This window comes from Sapajus apella, unplaced genomic scaffold, assembly GCF_009761245.1.
Source record: "Sapajus apella isolate SASKATOON/1434 unplaced genomic scaffold, GSC_monkey_1.0 scaffold215, whole genome shotgun sequence".
NCBI lineage: Eukaryota > Metazoa > Chordata > Mammalia > Primates > Cebidae > Sapajus > Sapajus apella.
Genome location: NW_022437155.1, coordinates 651,212 through 671,723, shown reverse-complemented (window position 1 = coordinate 671,723; position 20,512 = coordinate 651,212). Strand labels below are relative to the sequence as shown.

The 20,512-nt window shown below is 51.2% G+C and overlaps 2 protein-coding genes across 3 annotated transcripts; one reads left to right on the top strand and one right to left on the bottom strand.

Annotated features, from left to right (window-relative positions):
• The first annotated feature begins 1,313 nt into the window (after positions 1-1,313).
• On the top strand, positions 1,314-15,671 carry MED9 (mediator complex subunit 9). The gene is made up of 2 exons (XM_032270729.1): positions 1,314-1,658; positions 13,729-15,671. Exons 1-2 carry the CDS (start codon positions 1,432-1,434, stop codon positions 13,943-13,945), a joined length of 444 nt encoding a protein of 147 aa, XP_032126620.1. The 5' UTR covers positions 1,314-1,431; the 3' UTR covers positions 13,946-15,671.
• Positions 15,672-16,850: 1,179 nt separating this feature from the next.
• RASD1 (ras related dexamethasone induced 1) lies at positions 16,851-19,329 on the bottom strand. Of its 2 annotated transcripts, none has more exons than XM_032270726.1 (2): positions 18,293-19,319; positions 16,851-18,090 (listed from the first exon to the last, which is right to left on the bottom strand). In XM_032270726.1, exons 1-2 carry the CDS (start codon positions 18,576-18,578, stop codon positions 17,537-17,539), a joined length of 840 nt encoding a protein of 279 aa, XP_032126617.1. In that variant the 5' UTR covers positions 18,579-19,319; the 3' UTR covers positions 16,851-17,536. The 2 variants fall into 2 exon arrangements, with proteins under 2 accessions (XP_032126617.1, XP_032126618.1); XM_032270727.1 differs by having other exon boundaries at positions 17,934-18,016; positions 18,293-19,329.
• Positions 19,330-20,512: the final 1,183 nt, after the last annotated feature.

The following is a 20,512-nucleotide window of genomic DNA, read 5'->3' as shown; positions in this document are numbered from 1 at the left end:
CTGACCTCTTTGCCTCTCTGTACTGCCCACAATGGTGGACTACAGCAGAACGGGCTCACCAGTTGACAGCCTTCTCCACTCATGTCTTCTATTCACTAACTAAGCTTGGTGGGTGTCCCCATTGCCCAGAAAATTATTACATAGCCCACATATCAAATTTGTTTTGAGAAGCATTACCATAAACCTGTCTCTGGCCTGTGATCCCAGGGAGTCCTCATATCAACAAGACCTTTTGGGATCAGCCACGTATGTGAAGTTAGAATGCAGTTTAGGCTGTGCCATAACTCTGAACTAAACATGATTTTAGGGGTGAGGAAACTGGGACCTAGGGGCTTGGGGAACTGGCCTGAAGGTATGGAGAGTACCTGACCTGTCGTTCTTCCAGGATATAATATTCACTCCTGGCACCAATCCTCTCTACCTTGTATTGAAAGCAAAGACAGCCTCCCTGCAACCACACGTACACATGGCCACCCAGCAGGTGCATACTAAACGTGTGTTGAGTTGGATTATTAGACTCTCAGCGGCCATGCAGCATTGGAGGGACAGCAATCCCTTTGTCTCTGTGTCCTTAAGGCTAAGCAGGAGGTCTCCACCTCTTGCAAAGTGGGCCGGGCGGGGTTTGGAGCCACCAGCCCTGGAGGTCCCTCCTCTCTGGATTCCCAGTGCCTGCGGAGCCCAGGCCTCAACTAGCAGGTAAGTGCCGTCCATGCCTCCCGCAGGTCCAGCTGGTTCTTCTCCAGACTTGGGTGCACTAGGCCAGGCTGTGCCTTACTAATTTCAAGGCTTCCTGTGTTTGTGGCTTTGGGGCCCTCTTCATTGTGTGAATAGGAATAAGAAGATTGTTATTTCTGGCCAGGCGCGGTGGCTCACGACTGTACTCCCATCACTTTGGGAGGCCGAAGTAGGAGGATCACCTGAGGTTCGGAGTTCGAGACCAGCCTGACCAACATGGAAAAACCCCGTCTCTACTAAAAATACAAAATTAGCCAAGCATGGTGGCACATGCCTGTAATCCCAGCTACTCAGGAGGCCGAGGCAGGAGAATCTCTTTTACCAGGGAAGCGGAGGTTGCGGTGAGCCGAGATCGCGCCATTGCACTCCAGCCTGGGCAACAAGAGCAAAACTCCGTCTCAAAAAAAAAAAAAGAAGATTGTTCTTTCTGAAATAAATCCCCTATTTCTCACTATTTAATCATTTAGTGATCTTGACTCACAACCCAAATCCAGGCACCCCCACTGGACCCACCCACGGCCCATTGCCTAGCAACAGCCTTCCCGCCCCGCCTCCGCGCCTTTGCCCACCGGGTGCTTAGTGCGCACGCTCAGAGCCTTCTTCCACACCCCGCCCCTGCAGGGCGCACGGTGGTGACGTGTACAGTCCACGACGCTTTCGGTGATCCAACCTCTGGGCTAACCTAACCCCGGCGCCATGGCCTCTGCCGGGGTGGCAGCCGGGCGACAGGCGGAGGATGCTTTGCCGCCAACGTCCGACCAGCCGCTGCCGGACAGCAAGCCGCTGCCGCCTCCTCAGCCGCCGCCGCCGGTCGCTGCGCCTCAACCTCAGCAGTCGCCGGCGCCGCGGCCTCAGTCACCGGCCCGTGCGAGGGAGGAAGAGAACTACTCCTTTTTACCTTTGGTTCACAGCATCATCAAATGGTAAGAACCTAGGAGAGGACCAGACCTCATACTCCCTCCAGCTTCTTGTCTCACCCTTTTCAGAGCTGCAAGAGGCCTTGGCGCTCTGGGGCACGCCCCCGTCTCACAGTTGGGGAAACTCAGGCTCAGAGCGGGAAGAGGCCTTTCCCAAGACCACAGAAACATTCCATGAGTTAAGCAAACAATTTGGGCCCTGAGAGGTGCGATATCTTTAAGAATAAAGCCAGCTTAGAGACCAAATGCAGACGCTTGTCCAGAGGCTCAAGTGCGCATCCCAGCTATCTTGAGCAAATTAAATCTCTCTGATGCTCAGTTTTCCCACCTTTACTGTTGGTAATACTTTAGTGTCTTATTTCAGCAGACTCAGCAGATAAGCATCGTCTTCCCTGGGTTGGACACTGCCAGGTGCTGTGGGATGGACATAATATAAGGGGCCAACTTTTCACCCCCAAAGGTTTCACCAGATAGAAGGGAAAAAAGACATGATTGGGAATAACCCATAATTCAAAAAGATTGAGAGGGGAGCAGCGGCGATGGGAGACATTAGACTAAACAAAGACACAGAAGTTGCCTCAGATGATTAGACCTACCTGTACTGACTTTGCTCTAACTGTTCTAACAGTACCAAAGGAAATGACTGTCATCCTTTTGGCCAGCATCCAGAGTAGCCTGAGTTTTCAAAGTGAGTCTGTAAAGGAAAAGCCAAAAACAAGAAAACCAAAGTCTCACTGATCCCCATGTTTGCCTAAATTTTTATTATTTTTGAGACAGGGTCTTGCTCTGTCAGCCAGACTGGAGTACAGTGGCGTGATCTGGGCTTACTGCAGCCTCAACCTCCTGGTCTCAAGCCATCCTCCCACCTTAGCCTCCCAAGTAGCCAGAACTGCAGGCATGAGCCACCGCACCCAGCGAATTTTTGTAGAGATGGGGTTTCACCACATTGCCCAGGCCGTAAATTATTTTCATTATGTTACTTCACTATGTGTATCCACGTGATACTAGCTGTAAACCCCTAGGCTTGTGACTCTTATTCAACATTAAAGACCAAAACAAAGTAAATTGAAGGAAAATTACGATTCCAGTAACATTCAGGTGAACATTAATGTGCCCGTCACTGTTTTACTGAAATAGAATTGTTACTGACACGAAGGCCTTGACTGTTAGTGGCCCAGCCTCATTTGAGTTTAAGCAAACTAGAGGCACTTGCTGTGGGATGACCTGACGCTGTTCTGCCACTTTTCAAACAACTACAAAGGCTTTGTTCTCCCATTAGACTCTGGCTTCACTTGGTGTGAAAATACTGTTGATAGGGTAAGGCAGCCTGTTCAGTTTTTGTGAGCCTGTGATAATGATCACAGACAGAAATACATATGCAGCCCCTGTAATCCCAGGTCAGTGCTGGATTATAAAGGGTTTATTCAGATTAACTCCAATTTACTAGTTTTACAAAAAATGTGGAAAAATGAAAACACAAAATGTACACATTCATAAAGACAGCTCTTGAACCCCTGAGAGTATATTCTTGAGCCCTGGTAGAGCAACTGGTTTGGGCTGGCCTTAAAGATGTAGTAGTAAATTTCACTAGAGAGAACAGGCTTTGAAGTTAGACAGCTCTGGGTTCAAACCTGTATACTGACACTTTCTTGCCTTCTAATCTTGATATAAATGCCTAACCTTTTTAGGCCATAATCTTCTTATCTCTAATATGTCCATAGTGGACCTCACAAGATCAGTTTAAATTATGTAATAGCTCTATAATGTGCTGACTGGGTGACCTTGGCAAGTAGCTTAGCTTCTCTGAGCTATGAAATGGGAATACTTAAGTCATAGGATTGTTGGGAGGATGTACTCAAGAGTGTACCTGTGAAACATAGTGGGTTGATCACATGTGCTTGTCTCTGTTCCGTCTAGAAGGACAGAGAAGGGACTTTAAACACACAAACAAACAAAAAGCATAGAACCTCTGGCTGCAGTGGCTCATGCCTGTAATCCCAACACTTTAGGAGGCTGAGGTCAACCAATCACTTGAGCCTGGGAGCTCAAGACCAGCCTGGGAAACATGGCAAAACTTTGACCCGACAAAAGATACAAAAAAAAAAAATTAGCTAGGCATGGTGGTGTGTGCCTGCAGACCTGGCTACGTGGGACGCTGAAGTGGGAGGATCACTTGAGCCCAGATCATGCCACTGCACTCTAGCATGGGTGACAGAGTGAGACCTTGTCTCAAAAATACAAAAGCATGAAACCAAAAGGAACAGGACAGGAGATGATTTCCACAAAGTGGATGGCTAGAGCTAATTCATCTGCCAACTCCTAAGCAGCTGCCTTGTTAACCATGACCTACCCCCATATTTCAGGAACTCTAGTGCAAGGACCCTCTGGAAACAGGGGTGAAGGTGGGTCTAAGAACAGGAAGATTACTTAGAAGTCTGTTTAAGAAGGAGGTCCGCACAGTCCTATCCCACTTTCCACTGTTTTACTGTTTTACTCCCAAGCGGCCGGGTGACTACCTTTCTTCCTACTTGGCAGATCGTTAAAATGTTACTTTCCCAAGTTTTATTCTTAGGAAGGAATAAACCAAAGTATCTGGACTGGGGGACACCAGGCACACTGCAGGGGCAGGTGGGGGAGCCATACTGAAAAGAGGGATTAAGAAAAAGTTTGCAGACTGAGGAGTGAGACCGCACCCAAGCCGCCCCCCACCTGGCTTCTAGATTGGCAGCCAAAGAGTGGAAGTGCCCTCTCTATGGTGTGTGACCAATTAAGAGAAAAGACCTTGGAAAAAAAAAAGCCTAATCAATTAATTCTGAGAAAATGAACAAGCATCACTCATTTACAGAGCTTCCACTAAGCCTTTTAGTGTTTTATTCTTTTTTTTTTTTTTCTTGAGATGGAGTTTCGCTCTTGTTACCCAGGCTGGAGTGCAATGGTGCAACCTCGGCTCACCGCAACCTCCGCCTCCTGGGTTCAGGCAATTCTCCTGCCTCAGCCTCCTAAGTAGCTGAGACTACTGGCGTGCGCCACCATGCCCAGCTAATTTTTTTGTATTTTTAGTAGAGACGGGTTTCACCATGTTGACCAGGATGGTCTCGATCTCTTGACCTCATGATCCACCTGCCTCGGCCTCCCAAAGTGCTGGGATAGTGTTTTATTCTTAAATATATGAGTGGGTGGCCAAGGCCATTAAGCATGGGAAGAGAACCCCTGGTAAGAAAGACACAGGTCAGGCACAGTGGCTTATGTCTGTCTGTAAGCCCAGCACTTTGGGAGGCTGAGGTGGGAGCTCAGGGAGCCGAGGTTACAATGAGCCATGACCACACTGCTCTACTCCAGCCTGGATGACATAGACCCCGTCTCTTAAAGAGAAAGAAAGAAAGACGACAAGACAGAAGAGCAGAAAAAGCCACTTGGCGGAAACAGCAGGCACAAAGGAGTGGATGGTGCTGCAACTGTAAACATGAGAAGAGGCTGGATCCAGCCCAGAAACCTTCAATGTAGCTGTGTCCTTGAGTTTATAACCTAATGAGGGAGGAAAAGGGGCAGAGGAGAGAGATGAGACCTCATGAAGCCTGGAGGAGTCAGAGGGCTTGGTAAGAGTGATGCCAACAGGCTTGGCACGGTGGCTCGCGCCTGTAATCCCAGCACTTTGGGAGGCTGAGGTGGGTGGATCACTTGAGGCCAGGAGTTCGAGACCAGCCTGACCAACATAGTTAGACCCCATCTCTATTAAAAATACAAAAATTAGCTGGGTGTGGTGGTATGTGCCTGCAATCCCAGCTGCTTGGGAGGCTGAGGCGGCTGCTCCAGAGGCTTGAAACCAGGATCGTGCCACGGCGCTCCAGCCCGGGTGACAGAGCAAGGCTCCAGCCCGGGTGACAGAGCAAGGCTTCAGCCCGGGTGACAGAGCAAGACTCCATCTCTCAAAAAAAAGAGAAGAGTGATGCCAACAATGAGTCTTCAATTAGGAAAGGGAGTCAGGAGCAAGGGTGGTATAGGAAAAACGTGTAAGGACACGAAGCCAAGAAATAGCATCTACTCATGGGAGTCAGCTTCTAGTTTGGTGGTGCTGTGCATATATCCAGGGCAGGAAGAGGGAGCTGGGGAGGAGAGAAGAGCCAGGAAACAGAGAGCAGCGGTCTTCTGAGGCATGGGGAGCTAGTGAAACTGACAGGCTGCAAGCCAGTCAAGACACAGTCCTGGCGGGCGGAGATGAGGGCTAGGACCATGTCCAGTCACCCGGGGTGGTGCTCTCTGAGCCTGGGTCCCTTCCTTTCCTGTAACCTCCTCTATGATCCTTTATTATTTGTTTACTTCTTGCACAGGGGATGAGTAAGGAGCTAAAACCTGAAGTAGTGAATTTAGCCTTTCTTGTTCTCATAAAGAATTCAGAGTTTTTGAAAAATTATTTAATAAAAGTAACAACTGCAAATTTAGAAGTACAGAAAAGTGTAAAATGGAAGAAGGGTTCCTTCCCCCAAGTCCCCTCACCTACAGTAACTGCATATCTTTTCAAAATGTATACAAATTGAGATCATGTTTTACTTGACTTTCTTCACTGATTAGTCTGTTTTGGCCACCTTTCCATACTGCACATAAAGACCTACCTCATTAAGGTGGATGCAGAAAATGGCATCTTATGGCTGCCCCATAATTTATGCAACTGGTTTTCCGTTTATGGATTTCTAGGTGTTTTTCTAATTTTTGCTATTCCCAGCAGTGCTGTGTTGGCATCCTTGTATATGAGTAAGTTTATGGCCAGATAAATCCCAGCAGTGGAATTGCTGGAGCATAGGGTACACACATTTTTTATTGTGATAGTTATGCTAAATTTAGAGCACTACATCTTTTTAGTGAACTCTTTCCAAAATTCAGTCCTTATAGACTGGACTGCTTCAGTCAACCTAAAAAGGCCTATAAATCTGCCACCCAGAAAGCATTAAACAAAAATTAAAGTTGTAGATGGATTCTGCGAGTACCCATGGATATGAAATGGAAAGAGGGCCTCTCCCTTCCCACCTCCCAGCTCCCTTGCAAAACTGCATAATATTCCACTTTATGAATGTGCTGTCGTTGATGTAAACAGTTCCTTGCTCAAGGATACTGTCATTGTTTCCGCATTTTGCTGTTGGAGTCAGCATTGCAGCAAGCATCTTTGCTCTTGCTGTCTTGGTGAACTCTTGGTAGTCTCTGTGGGGGTAAATTTCTAGCAATGGGATATGTTAATTTACCATTTTGGTCACTATAAGCAGATTCGAAAAGAATGCCCTGATTTATGCGTCCCCAGTGTGTCTTTCTCCATCACCTGCCATCACCATTAAACTTTTAACTTTGTCAAATCTCATAGGTCAGAAATGACACATTGCTCTTTCATTGCATTAGGTAAAGCATCTTTTCATGGGTGATTTTATATGTTATTTGTATTCTCCCCTGTAAACTGCCCGTTTCTCTATCAGATGTTTTTACGTACAGAAAGGAAATACTGTCTGCCAAATGTACTGTAAATACTTCCCCCAGGTGTTGCATTTCTTTGTGTTTGTTTATAGTTGTGGTTTTCATATTTGTTTTTCATTCAGATGCATGTGATCTCATGTGGTCAGGTTTGTTAGGCCTTTCCCTTACGGATTCTGAGGTTTGGTCCTACTTAGAAAGGCTTTTCCACTCTAAAATTATAGGTATTGATCCCTTTTTTCTAGAACTTTCATGGTTCCATTTTTTACTTTTAATTCTTTGAGGCTCCTGGAATTTATTTTGGTGGGGAGAGTAAGGGGCCTCAGTTAGCCACATCCTCCCACTGCTGTGTGTTGAATATTCGTTATTTTCCCTGCTTGAGGTGCCACCTTGACCGTGCACTGAATTCCCTTATGTTTTCTGATCTACTTCTGGACATTGTATCCTTCTCCAGCACCAAACTATTTTAGTTCTTCAGTCTTCATGGTACATTGAATGATCTTTTAAGGTTAATTTTCTTTCCTTCCTCTTTCTTGTCAGTGTTTTCCTGGCCTTGCCTCTCCCGTGGTGTTTTCTAGCAGCCTGCCCAAGATCGTGATGCTTTTGGCTAGTGGGATGTTTCGTCTTTAATCTGCTTCTTTACTTCCAAGCCTGTTGATACCACTCATTGGCCAGGTCGCTTAGCTTTGCTTTTGGATATTATAATCACTGTTTAATTAGTCTCTTTGTGTTTATGCGCACTTTATCCTGTAAATGTTATTTGGTTAATTTTTCTCTGTTTGCGGTTCTTCCTAAATGGAGCCGAACCTTAGCTCTTCACTCAGAGATCTCCGCAGACCGTCTTCAGATTGCCAGCCCAAATAACCAACACAAAGCCCGGAGCGGGTCCTCCCTCTGCAGGTGCTGTTGGGTTGGTGGAGTCCTCTGGGCTGGCAGCTGCTTCACTAGAAGTGCCCAGGGAAATGCTGCACAGAGCCCTGTGAACCAGAACCTCTCCTGTATCCTAGGTACCTGCCTGGTTCTTGGAGGGCTCTGGCTGGGACAGCCTTGCCTGGAGTTGGAACCCATGGCACTGTCATCTCTTCGAGTGGCTTTCCTGTAGTTACATGAAAAATTAAACTACACATTTATATTATTTTTAAGGAACAAGGAAAGGGAAAAGAAATCTCATTTTTGTGCCTATAAGAAATATTATCAATCCCAACTTTTGAGACTTTCTTAATATGTATAGATGCTAACTTTTAAAAATACATCATAAAGGAGTAATGAAGTTGGGTCTGTTAGAGCGGGAAAAGTTATTGCTTTTTCTTTCAAACTGAACACGTCGAATCTGAGTTTGGAACACAGTAGCCCAGCCTAGGCCTTGTGAATAGCTGTTGTTGCTGCCTTGCCAGATGGTTCTGGCCCACTTAGTAAGAGTAATCTGTTGACATGGGTACTTTTAATTCTTTACAGGGTCTATTGCTGCTAGGTAGGTAGAGGGGAGCTGTCCTTGCCACCACAGACAGGGCTCAAGTGATCTGTCCCAGCCCCTCCAGCTTGGCTTGGCTGCCTCAGCAGGTCAGCAAGCCCTCAGCGCCCCAGCCAGACCTCTTTCGTGGGAATAGGGTATTATTGACTGTCTCTGCCCACTCAAGTGTCTGTTTTATTCTCCATGCCAGCTGAGACCTGTTCCTGGGCTGCGCAGGAAGCGGCCCTGCTAAGTGCCCACACTGGCTTCCTGGGGATGGTCTGCACGCAGTTACTGCAGCCCACTGCGCTTCACTTTCTTCTTCCTCAGCCACACCCCAGGGAGTAGGACAGGCAGCCACAGATAGGGGTGTTCATAGACTGCTTTGATGGGGTGTCTCTAGTCTGCCCAAAAGCCTCTTCTCTCCTCTGCCGTGTCATTTCCATCCACTCAGTGTGACTTATAACCAGAAAGTGGGCCCCACCAGAAGGCAAGCCCCACGAAGGCAGGCCTTCACGAGTCAGCAATTCCTTAGCGGCCATGAAAAAATGCCAGGGGAGCATTTACATGGGTCCTGGGAAGAGTGGGAAGCTTTGCCTGGGAAGGCTGGAGGTGCTCATGGTAGCACCGGGTGGGTTCCTTCACAGTCTGAATGTGCCTGAGAGGTGTTGTCTGTGCATAGGGGGCCATCTGGAATTTATTTTACTTTTCATGTTTGAAATGGAGCCTCACTCTATCACCCAGGCTGGAGTGCAGTGGCACATCTTGGCTCACTGCAACCTCTGCCTCCCAGGTTCAAGCGATTCTCGTGCCTTAGCCTCTAAAGTAGCTGGGGCTGCAGGCACACACCACTACTCCTGGCTAATTTTTGTACTTTTTTGTAGAGATGGGGTTTTGCCGTGTTGGCCAGGCTGGTCTTGGTCTCCTGGCCTCAAATGATTCACCTACCTCAGTCTCCAGTGATCCGCCCACCTCAGCCTCCCAAAGTGCTGGGATTTCAGGCATGAGCCACCGCACCCAGCCACTATCTGGGATTTTTTTTTTTTTGAGACGGAGTTTCGCTCTTGTTACCCAGGCTGGAGTGCAATGGCGCGATCTCGGCTCACCGCAACCTCCGCCTCCTGGGTTCAGGCAATTCTCCTGCCTCAGCCTCCTGAGTAGCTGGGATTACAGGCACGCGCCACCATGCCCAGCTAATTTTTTGTAGTTTTAGTAGAGACGGGGTTTCACCGTGTTGACCAGGATGGTCTCAATCTCTTGACCTCGTGATCCACCCGCCTCGGCCTCCCAAAGTGCTGGGATTACAGGCGTGAGCCACCGCGCCCGGCTATCTGGGATTTTTAAGCAGCATAGTGACCTGCTTGGACTTGGGTTTCTAAGGGCAGGTAAGGCGGAGGTGTTTCAGGAGAGGGGAGGACCAGGGTCCATAGGAAGGCAATGGCAGTGGGAGGTGGCTGGTCCGGAGGAGATGGAGGTGGCAGGATGATGGCTGGGAGAAGAGAGCACACAGGTACGAGTCTGGGGGTCTGGTGGGGCAGGCTCCTAGCACGGCCAGTTGAGTGTGTGGCTGGGGCTGCACCTTCCCTGCCCATCCCCTGCTGACAGCGAGTCTATGCTGGACAATTGCCGTCTCCACATTCCAGGCAGAGGTGACTTGGGAACTGTGGAGGGAGGAAACTGAGGTGCAGGAAGGAGGGCTGGCTGGGGAGGCGCCCTCCATGTCCTGGGCTTGGGAGTGGATGAACCCTTCTGGGCATTTTGTAGAGCAGTGATTTTCAGACTCCATTTAGCAGCAGAACCTTTTGTCACTCTTCTCTAAAAAGAATATATTTTACATGTAATGTTGTGAGCAGATGAAAGCAAGGGTGTGAGTTCTAAGCCTCTCTCTCCGGAAGGCCTCCTAGGTCTGGCAGAACTGGAGCAGAGAAACACAGTTGATGGGTAAGCAGTACCAGTATCATCCAGGGCAGAGGGATGAGCGCCCTCCATGCCACAGAGAATCTACATCAGTTCAGTTTGTTTTTGGAGGATATTTTGGTAATATCTGTCAAAAATTTAGATATATATAACCTTTGACCGAGATTCCCTACTTTTAGGAAATTATCTTACCAGAATACTTGCACAGGTACATAAGGATATAAGTCCAAGGTATTCACTGTCATCCTGATAATATTACAAACATTATAACTGCCCATGAATAGCCAGGGTGATTTAGCTGTGTAAGTAGTTGTATCTGTGTTAACGTGGAAGGACATCTGAGTACATTGTTAAGTAGAAAAAGCAAGAATGAGGATCATGTGTGGTCACATTCCTGTCAAAACAAGAAAAGTTTGTGTGTATTTGTATGTTATTGTATGTTTAAAGCCACCTGAAACAGTGGACCCCACATGTTAACACAGGTTATCTCTTAAAGAGATTTCCCTTTTCTAAGCCTCTGGTGTCTCTCTTTTGAATTTTTTCCCTCAAATACCTATTACTGTCATTTTTTAAAAAGCGATCTTAGAAAAATGAAAGGCACTGCAGTTAGCATGGTGGGAGGAGAGTCTGCGGGCAGAGGAGTGGACTGGTAAGGGCTGCTCTGAGGGCAAGGCGGCTAGGACATAGTGGAGAGGAGGCACAGTGCAGGGAAGCTGTGAGGAAGAAGAAATGGGAAACTGAGTCAGATGTCACCAAGAGGTCCAAAGAAGTTGCTCTCAGGTTTGGGAGGAAGTCTGTGGCAGTGGTTCCAGCACAGTTACTGGCCAGTTTGCGTCTGTACTAAAGCATCCGTACTAAAAAACAAGAACAACAAAGAAAATCAGGGCGTAATTCTCAGACACACCCACCTAAACCCTGCGATGTTTGCCCCTGAGTCTGGTGACACAGATATAAATGTCTGTCATCCATGGGAAGGATGCTCGGAAGATCACCCCTAGTGAGAGTATTTTTGTCCACTCTTTAAAAAAGCCATAGTAGGTGGGACCACAATGCCCTGACCTTGCCTTGTTTGTGTGATGTTCATCCTCCTTGACCTAGTGGCTTTTTTCATTCCCTCTATAGTTGCCCGATGACTAACCTTGAACACAAAGGCAGGCCCACTTAGAGCTCTCTGCTTTTATTCACTCAGTATTTGGGCCTGTCCCTTTTCTTTTGGCTTGAATATTTCACAGTTATCCTGGCTTAGCGGGTGACCACTTCTGAATAGCGTGTTTTCCTCACGCCAGGAGTTCCGTGCTGTTTACCTCCACCAGCTAGGGCAGCTGGGCTTGCAGAGGGCCCTCCCTGTGGCCCGCACGGCCCCTTTTGGCTCCACTCCCTCCAGGTGGCTTGTCATGTCTTATGGCTTCTTTTTTATTATCTGAAGACTGTCTCCTTTCTGACACTTCACCAAAGAACAGGCAGCCCCTGCAACTTGGGGGTTTTCAGAGATGAGCATCTTAAATATGACCCACTTTCAGCTTTCAGAACTAAATTTTCTTTTGGGCCAGGTTATGTTTGCTTCAAGAATGGAATTATCTGTCATCCAAATTTCTATTTTGTGTACTTTTTTGTTTGTTTTACCATGTCCTTTCAGGCTCATGTGATGTGCGTCGGTTTTTTAAAAACCATATTTTAATTTTGAAACTTCCTTTGGATTTAAACTCATAACAGTATGTTAACACGCATGCCATCCAAGTAGAATGATTTCAGAAATCCAGATGGTTTCTGTCCATGTTTGTGGATCAGAGCTGAGACTTCAAAGAATTGAAGTAAAAGAAGTTCCCTATTTGCTTCCTTCCAAACAATTTTTAGTTCTCATGTGACTACCAGTTTGTCCTCCCTAGAATCTGAGATAAGGTATACTGTTAATGGTGTCTCTCAGTTGAGGGCATCAGATGACAAATGTTTGGCTGGCCTCTCATTTCCTGGAAGAAGTGACTGATTCTCCGTATCCCCCCTCTGAGTTTGAGTTGTTGGTAAATACTGAGCCGACCGTGGTGGCCATCTTATTGCAAGGTGTGAGACGTAACTGATGGATCGCCAGGAAAGATGGATATTCTGGAGAAATGATGAATAGTAAACATGAATTAGCACCATCTGGGTTGAAATTTTCCACTATAGATGAACATTTATTAAAAAAAATTAATGATCATTGACAGTTTTTCCCTCTTACACCTCAATGACTTACTTTTAGAACAGCTTACTGAATTGCCTTTTAGCTTTGGTCTCAACCACTTAACTAACTTTTTATTGAGACAAAGTCTCACTCTGTCACTAGGCTGGAGCACAGTGGTGGTGTGGTCTCGGCTCACTGCAACCTCTGACACCTGGGTTCAAGCAATTCTACCTCAGCCTCCTGAGTAGCTGGGATTACAGGCACGCGCCACCATGCCCAGCTAATTTTTGTATTTTTAGTAGAGATGGGTTTTCACCATGTTGGCCAGGATAGTCTTGATCTTCTGACCTCAGGTGATCCGTCCACCTCGGCCTCCCAAAGTGCTGGGATTACAGGCGTGAGCCACTGCGCCCGGTCCACTTAACTAACTTTAAAAAAATGTATAGGAGCAACTTTCAGGCTGTTTCTTTGATCTTAGGTGAGGTTGTTCTTGCCTTGTTTTTCATTGAGTGGGACCTCTGTGCAGCGAATGATCTGCTTTGAAAGTGAACCTGACTCAAAGGGTAAGGAGTGTACATGATCATGGCAGAAGACAGCCTATGTCTGCTGAAACATTTAAATTAGTTAAACTTTAAAATTTATGAACAGCCCTGTGGAAATTAGTCTTTATGTTAACAGGTTCAAGCCAGTATCAAAACCTCCACTAAAGTTAGCTCTTGCTAGCTGGTGAAGCCTCCCGACTGGTCTGGAAATGTCTCCAATTAGACGAAATGTCGTATTTCAGCAAATTGTGTTTGGCATTTGTCACCTGATGTTGGTATTGGTTTGTTCATTGAACACATGTTCTGAGAGCTTATTTGCCAAGCATTCATTCTTTCCATGGATATTTCTTGAGTGCCTGCAGTGCCCTATACACTGGGCCAGGGGTAGGGAGACATCTGTGACCAGGCAGACATGGTCCTTGACCTCACAGAGTAACAGTTGACTATTCTAAAAGCTATTGCAGGAAGGACAGCCAGCTCTAGGGGGTGCAGGGCAGGAAAGCCAAGATGAGTATCAAGCTGTGAATGCTCACGGCTGTTCTTCCGCCCCCGCAGCATGGACAAGGACAGCCCCGAGGTCCACCAGGACCTGAACGCCCTCAAAACCAAGTTCCAGGAGATGCGCAAGCTCATCAGCACCATGCCCGGCATCCACCTGAGCCCCGAACAGCAGCAGCAGCAGCTGCACAGCCTCCGGGAGCAAGTCAGGACCAAGAACGAGCTTCTGCAAAAGTACAAGAGCCTCTGCATGTTTGAAATCCCCAAGGAGTAGCCCGAGGCCGACTTCCGGGAGCACCTGAGAAAGAGGGGAAGCAAATGGCCTGTCACCCCACGGCCACCCCCCCGGCCGAACGCTTGTTGGGGCACAGTTCCTGTGGACCCCAGCTCAGAACTTCAAGCTGCAGGGGACGGGGTTCCTGTGCTGTGCGAGTCGCCTGTGCGGGAGCCAGCGCCGAGCTTGGCTGTGCTGGGGCTTCCTTGTGTAGATCCATATGTCTAGATGCATAATAACTGGAGTGCCTGCCGGTGCAAGTCAGAACGCTCCTGGAGGCTGCGGAGCGGGTGGAGGACTCTCCCCTGCCTCTGGGGAGGGGGCCATCTGCTGCGCGTCCAGCCCCACTGACAGATCTGAAGAACACAGTAGGAAGGAGGCGGCTCCTCTCTGCTTCCTCCCCTCCCCTCCTCCCACCCCCATAGGATCAGTGTGTACCAGGTACATATTGTTCCTGTTAGCAGCAGCTTCTTGAAACATTTGCATAGAATCCACTGGACAAATTAAGCCTGCACTCATATGGCGTAGAGCTGTGAGAGAATGTTTTGAAAGGCCAGAGGGTGGCTTTTTTCCCAGTTTGGTTCCTTTTCTGTTTGAGCCGTGAAGGAGCTATAGCTGTGGGGGTGTCAGCCCACAGCCCTGCCAGGCAGCCCCTGCTGCAGCTTCCCTCTTCCTAGCGCTCTCCTCTCCGTCAGCCCTTGCTCTCTTCCTCTCTCGGCACCTTCGGTCAGTGCCCAGGAGTGGCCAGACCACTTCCCATCTGCAGTGCTTCGCCAGGGCTGGCAAGGGGCCGTCCTTTCCACTCAGGCTGGAAGAGGTCTTCAGGCGAACAGACCTTCCCTCTTCTGCCATTTCAGATTCCCATTGCCCTGGTGAAAAGGTCTTTCCCTTCTGGCCTTCTCACTTGTGGCAGCGATGTGTACTGTGCTGCAGAGGGGTTCATGATGCACCTTGTGTTCAGAGAGGGGCAGCTCGGGGGGGCAGTTCGGGTGGTCCCCAGCCATGAGCTAGGCCTGACAGTGACACAGCCGAGTTTGAGCTCTTAAAGGTTCATAGCAGCCCTCATTTCACCAGCGTCCCTGATTGCTTCCGGATGGGACATTTTCTTTGTGTGCTCTCCCTTGACTCAGATTGAGGTAAGAGTAGTTCTCACCCTTGCCTCTCCAAGAGGAGGTGCGAAGTCCTGGAGTGTTGTTTGGGTCTAGGAATGGGCACGTAACCTGCGCTGACCACTTTGGGGGCTTAGCAGATGCCCGCCAACTGACCTCGTTGGCAGGAGGACTGGGTAGAGATGTTTTTAGCAGAGCTGCCATTAGTGTCCAACTGCAGCCACCTGTCAGAAAGTGGGTGGCATATTGGGGACCTGGGGGTGTGTGAAGGAGGAGACCAGATTTCAGTGGCTTTGCACAGAAAAGTAGGCTCTGGATTCAAGTGGGTGGTCACCTGTTAGACCAGTTCTACCTTGGGACTGTTATTTAACTGAATCAGTTATTTCCTTGAAATTTCACAGTAGTGGGTGGGCCAGTTTTAAGGCTCTGGCAGATACCATGAAACATGAAGCACATGGAAATCCAAGACCCTCGGAGTCTGTCTGAATGCAAGGCTGAAACAAACAAGGGCTCCTCACCGGGGTGGAGGGAGCCGGAGCCTACCTTGTGTTCCTGTTTTGACTTGTGACATTTTTCAAATGCGTAATTAAAGGGACTTGTGCTCCGCTGTCTCAGGACATCATGCTTTCTGTACTGAGAAATTCATAGTGGGTTGCTCACAGATCGTTGAGAGGAGAATGTTTCTCACTCTGTTCAGACACAGAACCAACCTTCTGTTCCTCACCTCCCTCCACACTCACCTGCTGAACCAGTGTGGAACAGGAACTCCTCTCCAGGCTGGACTCAAGGGCAGTTTGCCTGGCGGGTCATCCCTGCCCCTGCCTGACACGGGCCCCTGGGCGTCTGTGGTTGCCTTTGGTGGGGTGGCGGCATGGGGGTGGGAGTGCAGTGCCTTTTGGTGACTGGAGGAGGTTCGGTCCTGCCGGCAACTGCCCTCCCTGAGCAGGGTTGAAATCCTAGGACAATTCTGAGTGTCGCTCACAGGGCTGAGCACCCTCTCAAAGTCACTAATTATTTGGATTACTAGGTGGCATGCATTTGTGCTAAGTACTTTTCAAACATCACACTTAATCCCCACAGCAAGCCCATGTGTAGGGTGCTCCGCCCCAGGTTTGCAGTACTAGTGACAGAGAGAGGTGTTTCTGGGTGCCTTAGCCATGAGAGGGAGACAGCAAGGCTGAGGGGTGCAAGGGGCTCCACTCCTGGCCTTGAGCACTGCCTGGAGCTAGAGGGGAGTGGACACCCAGGGGTTAGCTGTTTCCTGACAGGGTGGCACCCTGGAGGGGGGGTGGGAGTGGGCACTGAGATGGACCTGCTTCCAGATGGGTCTCAGGCGCTTTCCTCAGGGCCTGAGTGATAGCTCCAACAGTCTGAGAGTTCGCCTGGGCCCACACTGAGTCTGGTGACAAAATGGCTAGGCACAGTTCCAGTGGCCCATGCGCTGAAGGAGAATTCAGAACGTTTTCTCAGAAAATGAGGCCTTTTGTCATCAGACCCAAAGAAAATTAAGCTGGTAGATGGCTAGAAAGAGTTCGTCTCCAGGAGGGACCCTGAAATCCTTCACATTAGTCCTGGTTTTGTGGGGAGCCATCCCCTGCATAGATGGTTCAAATTGAGGTAAGAAAGAGTAAAAGCACCTAGGGCTTTTCTGGTGGCCAAAGCTGCTTTCAGAAGGGCAGGGTGCTTTCCAGTTCTGGACGGGTAAGTTCTAGTTCCCCAGAAGTCAAATCCCAGCCCCTGCCCTCTCCCTACCCTTTCCACCTCCAGCCGTCTCTAAAAGCAAACAAAAACCGGTGTTCCGTTTTAAATTATTTTATTGTATATTAAAAAACCAACAGTAATAAAGATCTCACGCACACACACGCAGTATAAACAGCAGGGTAAGGTTTTGCCGGTGTCCATGTTGACACCGGAACTCCTGTTAAAGTGCAAGTTTGGTTTTGTGTTCCTTTGTGCAGTTTCACTCACATGTAAACAAGTCACTTGGCTATGATTTAACCCAGCCCCCCTTAGTTTCGGGAGGGCAGAGGCTCTGCCAGCTGTCATGGCAACCCAGAATCACAGACAAGATAATGCCCCGTGGGTCCTGACCCTCAAGCCGGGCAGGACGGTTTCTTGAAGCCTAACAGGCCGGATAACTTCACATCATCCCCACCCCGTGCTCACTCTCAGGTCTTTGAGAAGACAAAGCCACTCTCGGCTGGGCCCTTGCCCCCCACCCCGCCAAGGTGTGGGGATGGGATGGGGTGGGGGTGGGAGCAGTCTCAGTCTTGGCCAGTTCTCTTTCCTTCCAGAGCAGATGACGGTCCCTTCTTGGTTCAGTGGCGCCTCCCCAGCGCTGGGGGCGGATCGCGGGGAGGGAAGACGCTAGTCCAGTCCGCGCGCTTGCGGCCCGGGGCGCACGGGGCATGCCGGGCCGTTGGATTTGACTTAAACAAAAAGGTCCTCCTTGGGTTGTGTGGCCACTGGCGCGGTGGGGCTCCTAGCTGATGACGCAGCGCTCCTTGTCCTTCGCCTGGCTGCCGGCGCTGGCCTTCTCGCGGATGTACATGAGGTCGCTGTGCACGCTGGGCCGGCGCGCGAAGGGTGCCACGATGCCAAAGGCGTCGCCCAGGTCGCCGCCGCCGCTGCCGGCCCGCAGCAGCCTCTTGTTCCGCAGCGCCTTCTTGTGCAGCACGTCGCAGTACTGCACGGAGACCTTGCGGTGCAGGTCCGGACTCATCTCGCTTGGCAGCTTGGCCATGGCGAAGAGCGCGCGGAACATCTGGTCCAGGCTGCTGTTCTTCTTGGCTGAGATCTCGAAGTAGGCGCAGCGCTGCGGGTCGTTGCCCACCAGCTGCTCGATCTCGCGCTGCTCCACCTCGCGGTAGAAGTCCCGGTCACCCTTGTTGCCACAGATGACCAGGGGCACGTCCACGTTCTCCTTGGTTTTGTTCTTGAGGCAAGCCTTGGTGTCGAGGATCTGCTGTCTGAGCCGCTGAACCTCCTCGAAGGAGTCGCGGTTGTCCAGGCTGAACACCAGGATGAAAACGTCTCCTAGAGGGGGCACAGAGAGCAGAAAAGGAGAAGGTGAGGGTGGCCGTCCAGGGGACAAATTGGGCTGACTTCGGGGCTGCGTGGGGCGCATTGGCCTCTCCAAGCGCGAAGCGCACGACTCCAGCGGGACCGGCGCTCGCGGGCTGCCCTGGCCGAGGGTTCCCCGCCCTTCCCTCCCGCGCCTGCCTGGCCCCCGGCTCACCTGTGAGGATGGAGAGGCGCCGCATGGCGGGGAACGGGTGGTTGCCGGACGTGTCGAGGATATCGAGCTGGTAGACCTCGCCGCGGATGGAGTAGAACTTGCGGTGGAAGTCCTCGATGGTGGGCGTGTAGGCGTCCTCGAAGCGGCCGGTAAGGAAGCGCGAGACGATGGCCGTCTTGCCCACCTTGGACGAGCCGAGGATAACCATGCGATAGCAGTTCTTGGCCGGGATACTCAGCTCCGAGTCGCTGGGGCACATCTTCTTGATCATCGCGGCCAGTTTCATTGGGCAGAGGGGCCGCTAGGGCGGGAGCGGGGCCGAGCGAAGGGCGGAGAGCGGCCGGAGGCGCTGGGGAGGCGCGCGGTGAGCGGCTGGAGGGCTCTGCTCCAGCTGGGCGCGGCTCGGGCTTGGGGCTCCGGCTTTGCTCGGGCTGGGCTTGGGCGTGGGCTCGGCTCGGCTCAGAGTCTCCCGGGTTCTGGACACAGACAGCTCGCTCTGGCTCTGGCGCCCGGCCGCCGCCCTTATATGCAGCCTGCGTGGCCGCCCCGCCCCGGCCCTCCCAGCTCGGTGCGTCACGCCCCGCGGGACCCGCCTCCCCCGCACCCGCTCCCGGCCCCGGCGACCTTGCGGACAGCTGCCCAGCTCCTGCTCACTGGGCGCGGGGGCTGGGGGAAACTGAGTCCAGGGTCGGGCCGAGGCTGTAGGCGCTTAGACTCTGCGCTCTTCCACCGCCGCGGGCTCGGCGGCCGCAGGGGTGTTGGGATTCTGGTCTCGGCGGTGCCCCGACCCTCTGCGACTTCTGGCAAGGACCCCCCTTCCAGCTCCTCCCGCGCGCGTACACTCACTTTCTTTGGTTCTCAGTTTCCCCAGAGAGATCTAGTAAGTAACCCAGTAACCGCAGCAGCGTTTGCTGGGGGCTTGCGCGGACCGTATATTGAAGTCCCCAGAGCACGTCCCCAGAGCACAGCCCCAGCCCCCTCCCGCTCCGGTCCCCAGCCCGGCGCTTGTTCCCGAGAGGCTAAGCCGGGCTGGCAACGGGTTTCCGGGCCTCTGGAGCGGAGCTCGGCACCGCGCGCTCAGGCCGCCAGAGGGCAGCAGAGGGTCCGGCCGGTGGCGCGGTGGGGGGGGGCCGCGGGCAATGCTGGAACAGAGGGGAGGAGCTGGGCGGGTGGGGAGTGGAAGGGATGGGGCAGGGGCCTCGGAGCGCCAGGCTGGGGCCCAGCAAGAGCGGTCCCCAACCCCGCGCTCTGCTGCAGGCCTCACCTTCCTCCTTTCTTCCAGCCAGAGACGCTCTGTGGCATGGAGGGCCCTGCAGCCAGCGGCCCACCCGAGGGGCCAGGGCCTCCCTGCCCCGTAGCATTTTGGATCTTTACTCTGTGGCACGTGGGCCGACCTCATTGTCTAGCTGAGAGAACCGGAGCTCAAAGCCACAGTGAGCCCTGGGAGCACAGCACAGCCTCTTGCCTTCTCCTGGGCCTCAGCTTTCCCTTCTGGAAGATGGTGAGACTGGTTCTGTGATTATGGATGAAAACATGCAAATAGTTCAGGAGGACGGGGCGTGGTAATCGCGATAACAGTAGTGTTGATCCCTGGGGCCTGGTGGGGGTACACTCAAGCGCACGCGAGGTTGATCGGTAACAGGAGTCCCGGGGTGATGTTGCTGAACGTTGGCAATAAGCTATCCTGCTTCTCAGCCCGGAGCGCTTGAGGAAGCCACTGCTCCCAGCCACTATAGGCAAGGCTGTGCGCTCAGTGTTTTGCTTTGGCCACGTCTGATTTAGGAGAAACCTAGGGGGCCATTACCCAGCTCCACCAGCCCGCCAGTCAGGTGATGGTGCTCCGTGGGCAGTGTGGTGGCTGCCGTCCTCCCACCCCATGCCTACCCTCTCCCCTCCTGCACTGGTGCTTGCTGCAGGACACTCCCACCTGTTTCTCAGCCCAGCTGGGCCCCCATCCTCAGAGTCCCTGCGTCCCTCAGGCCTGACTCTTACTGTCAGGTATTTCAAATGCAGGCATCACGCAGTGCGCATTCAAGGGCTCATCAGCTGGATCTGAGAAATGTCAGTGGCCCGGGGTCTGGCTCTGCTTCCTGGTGTCACTTACGCAGGAGTTATCTGACAGGCCCCTGGGACTGGGGCCTTGCCATTCTTGCTTCCTGCCCCCACAGAGGCTCCCCTCCCTCCCCATCTGAGGTATGTCTGCCAGAGACTGGGAGAAGA

Excerpts from the sequence above, each read along its gene's own strand:
- MED9 (XM_032270729.1), top strand. The coding sequence starts at position 1,432 with ATGGCCTCTGCCGGGGTGGCAGCCGGGCGACAGGCGGAGGATGCTTTG. Across the intron at positions 1,659-13,728 it reads GTTCACAGCATCATCAAATG|CATGGACAAGGACAGCCCCG; the intron begins GTAAGAACCTAG and ends CCGCCCCCGCAG.
- RASD1 (XM_032270726.1), bottom strand. The coding sequence starts at position 18,578 with ATGAAACTGGCCGCGATGATCAAGAAGATGTGCCCCAGCGACTCGGAG. Across the intron at positions 18,091-18,292 it reads GCGCCTCTCCATCCTCACAG|GAGACGTTTTCATCCTGGTG; the intron begins GTGAGCCGGGGG and ends TGCCCCCTCTAG.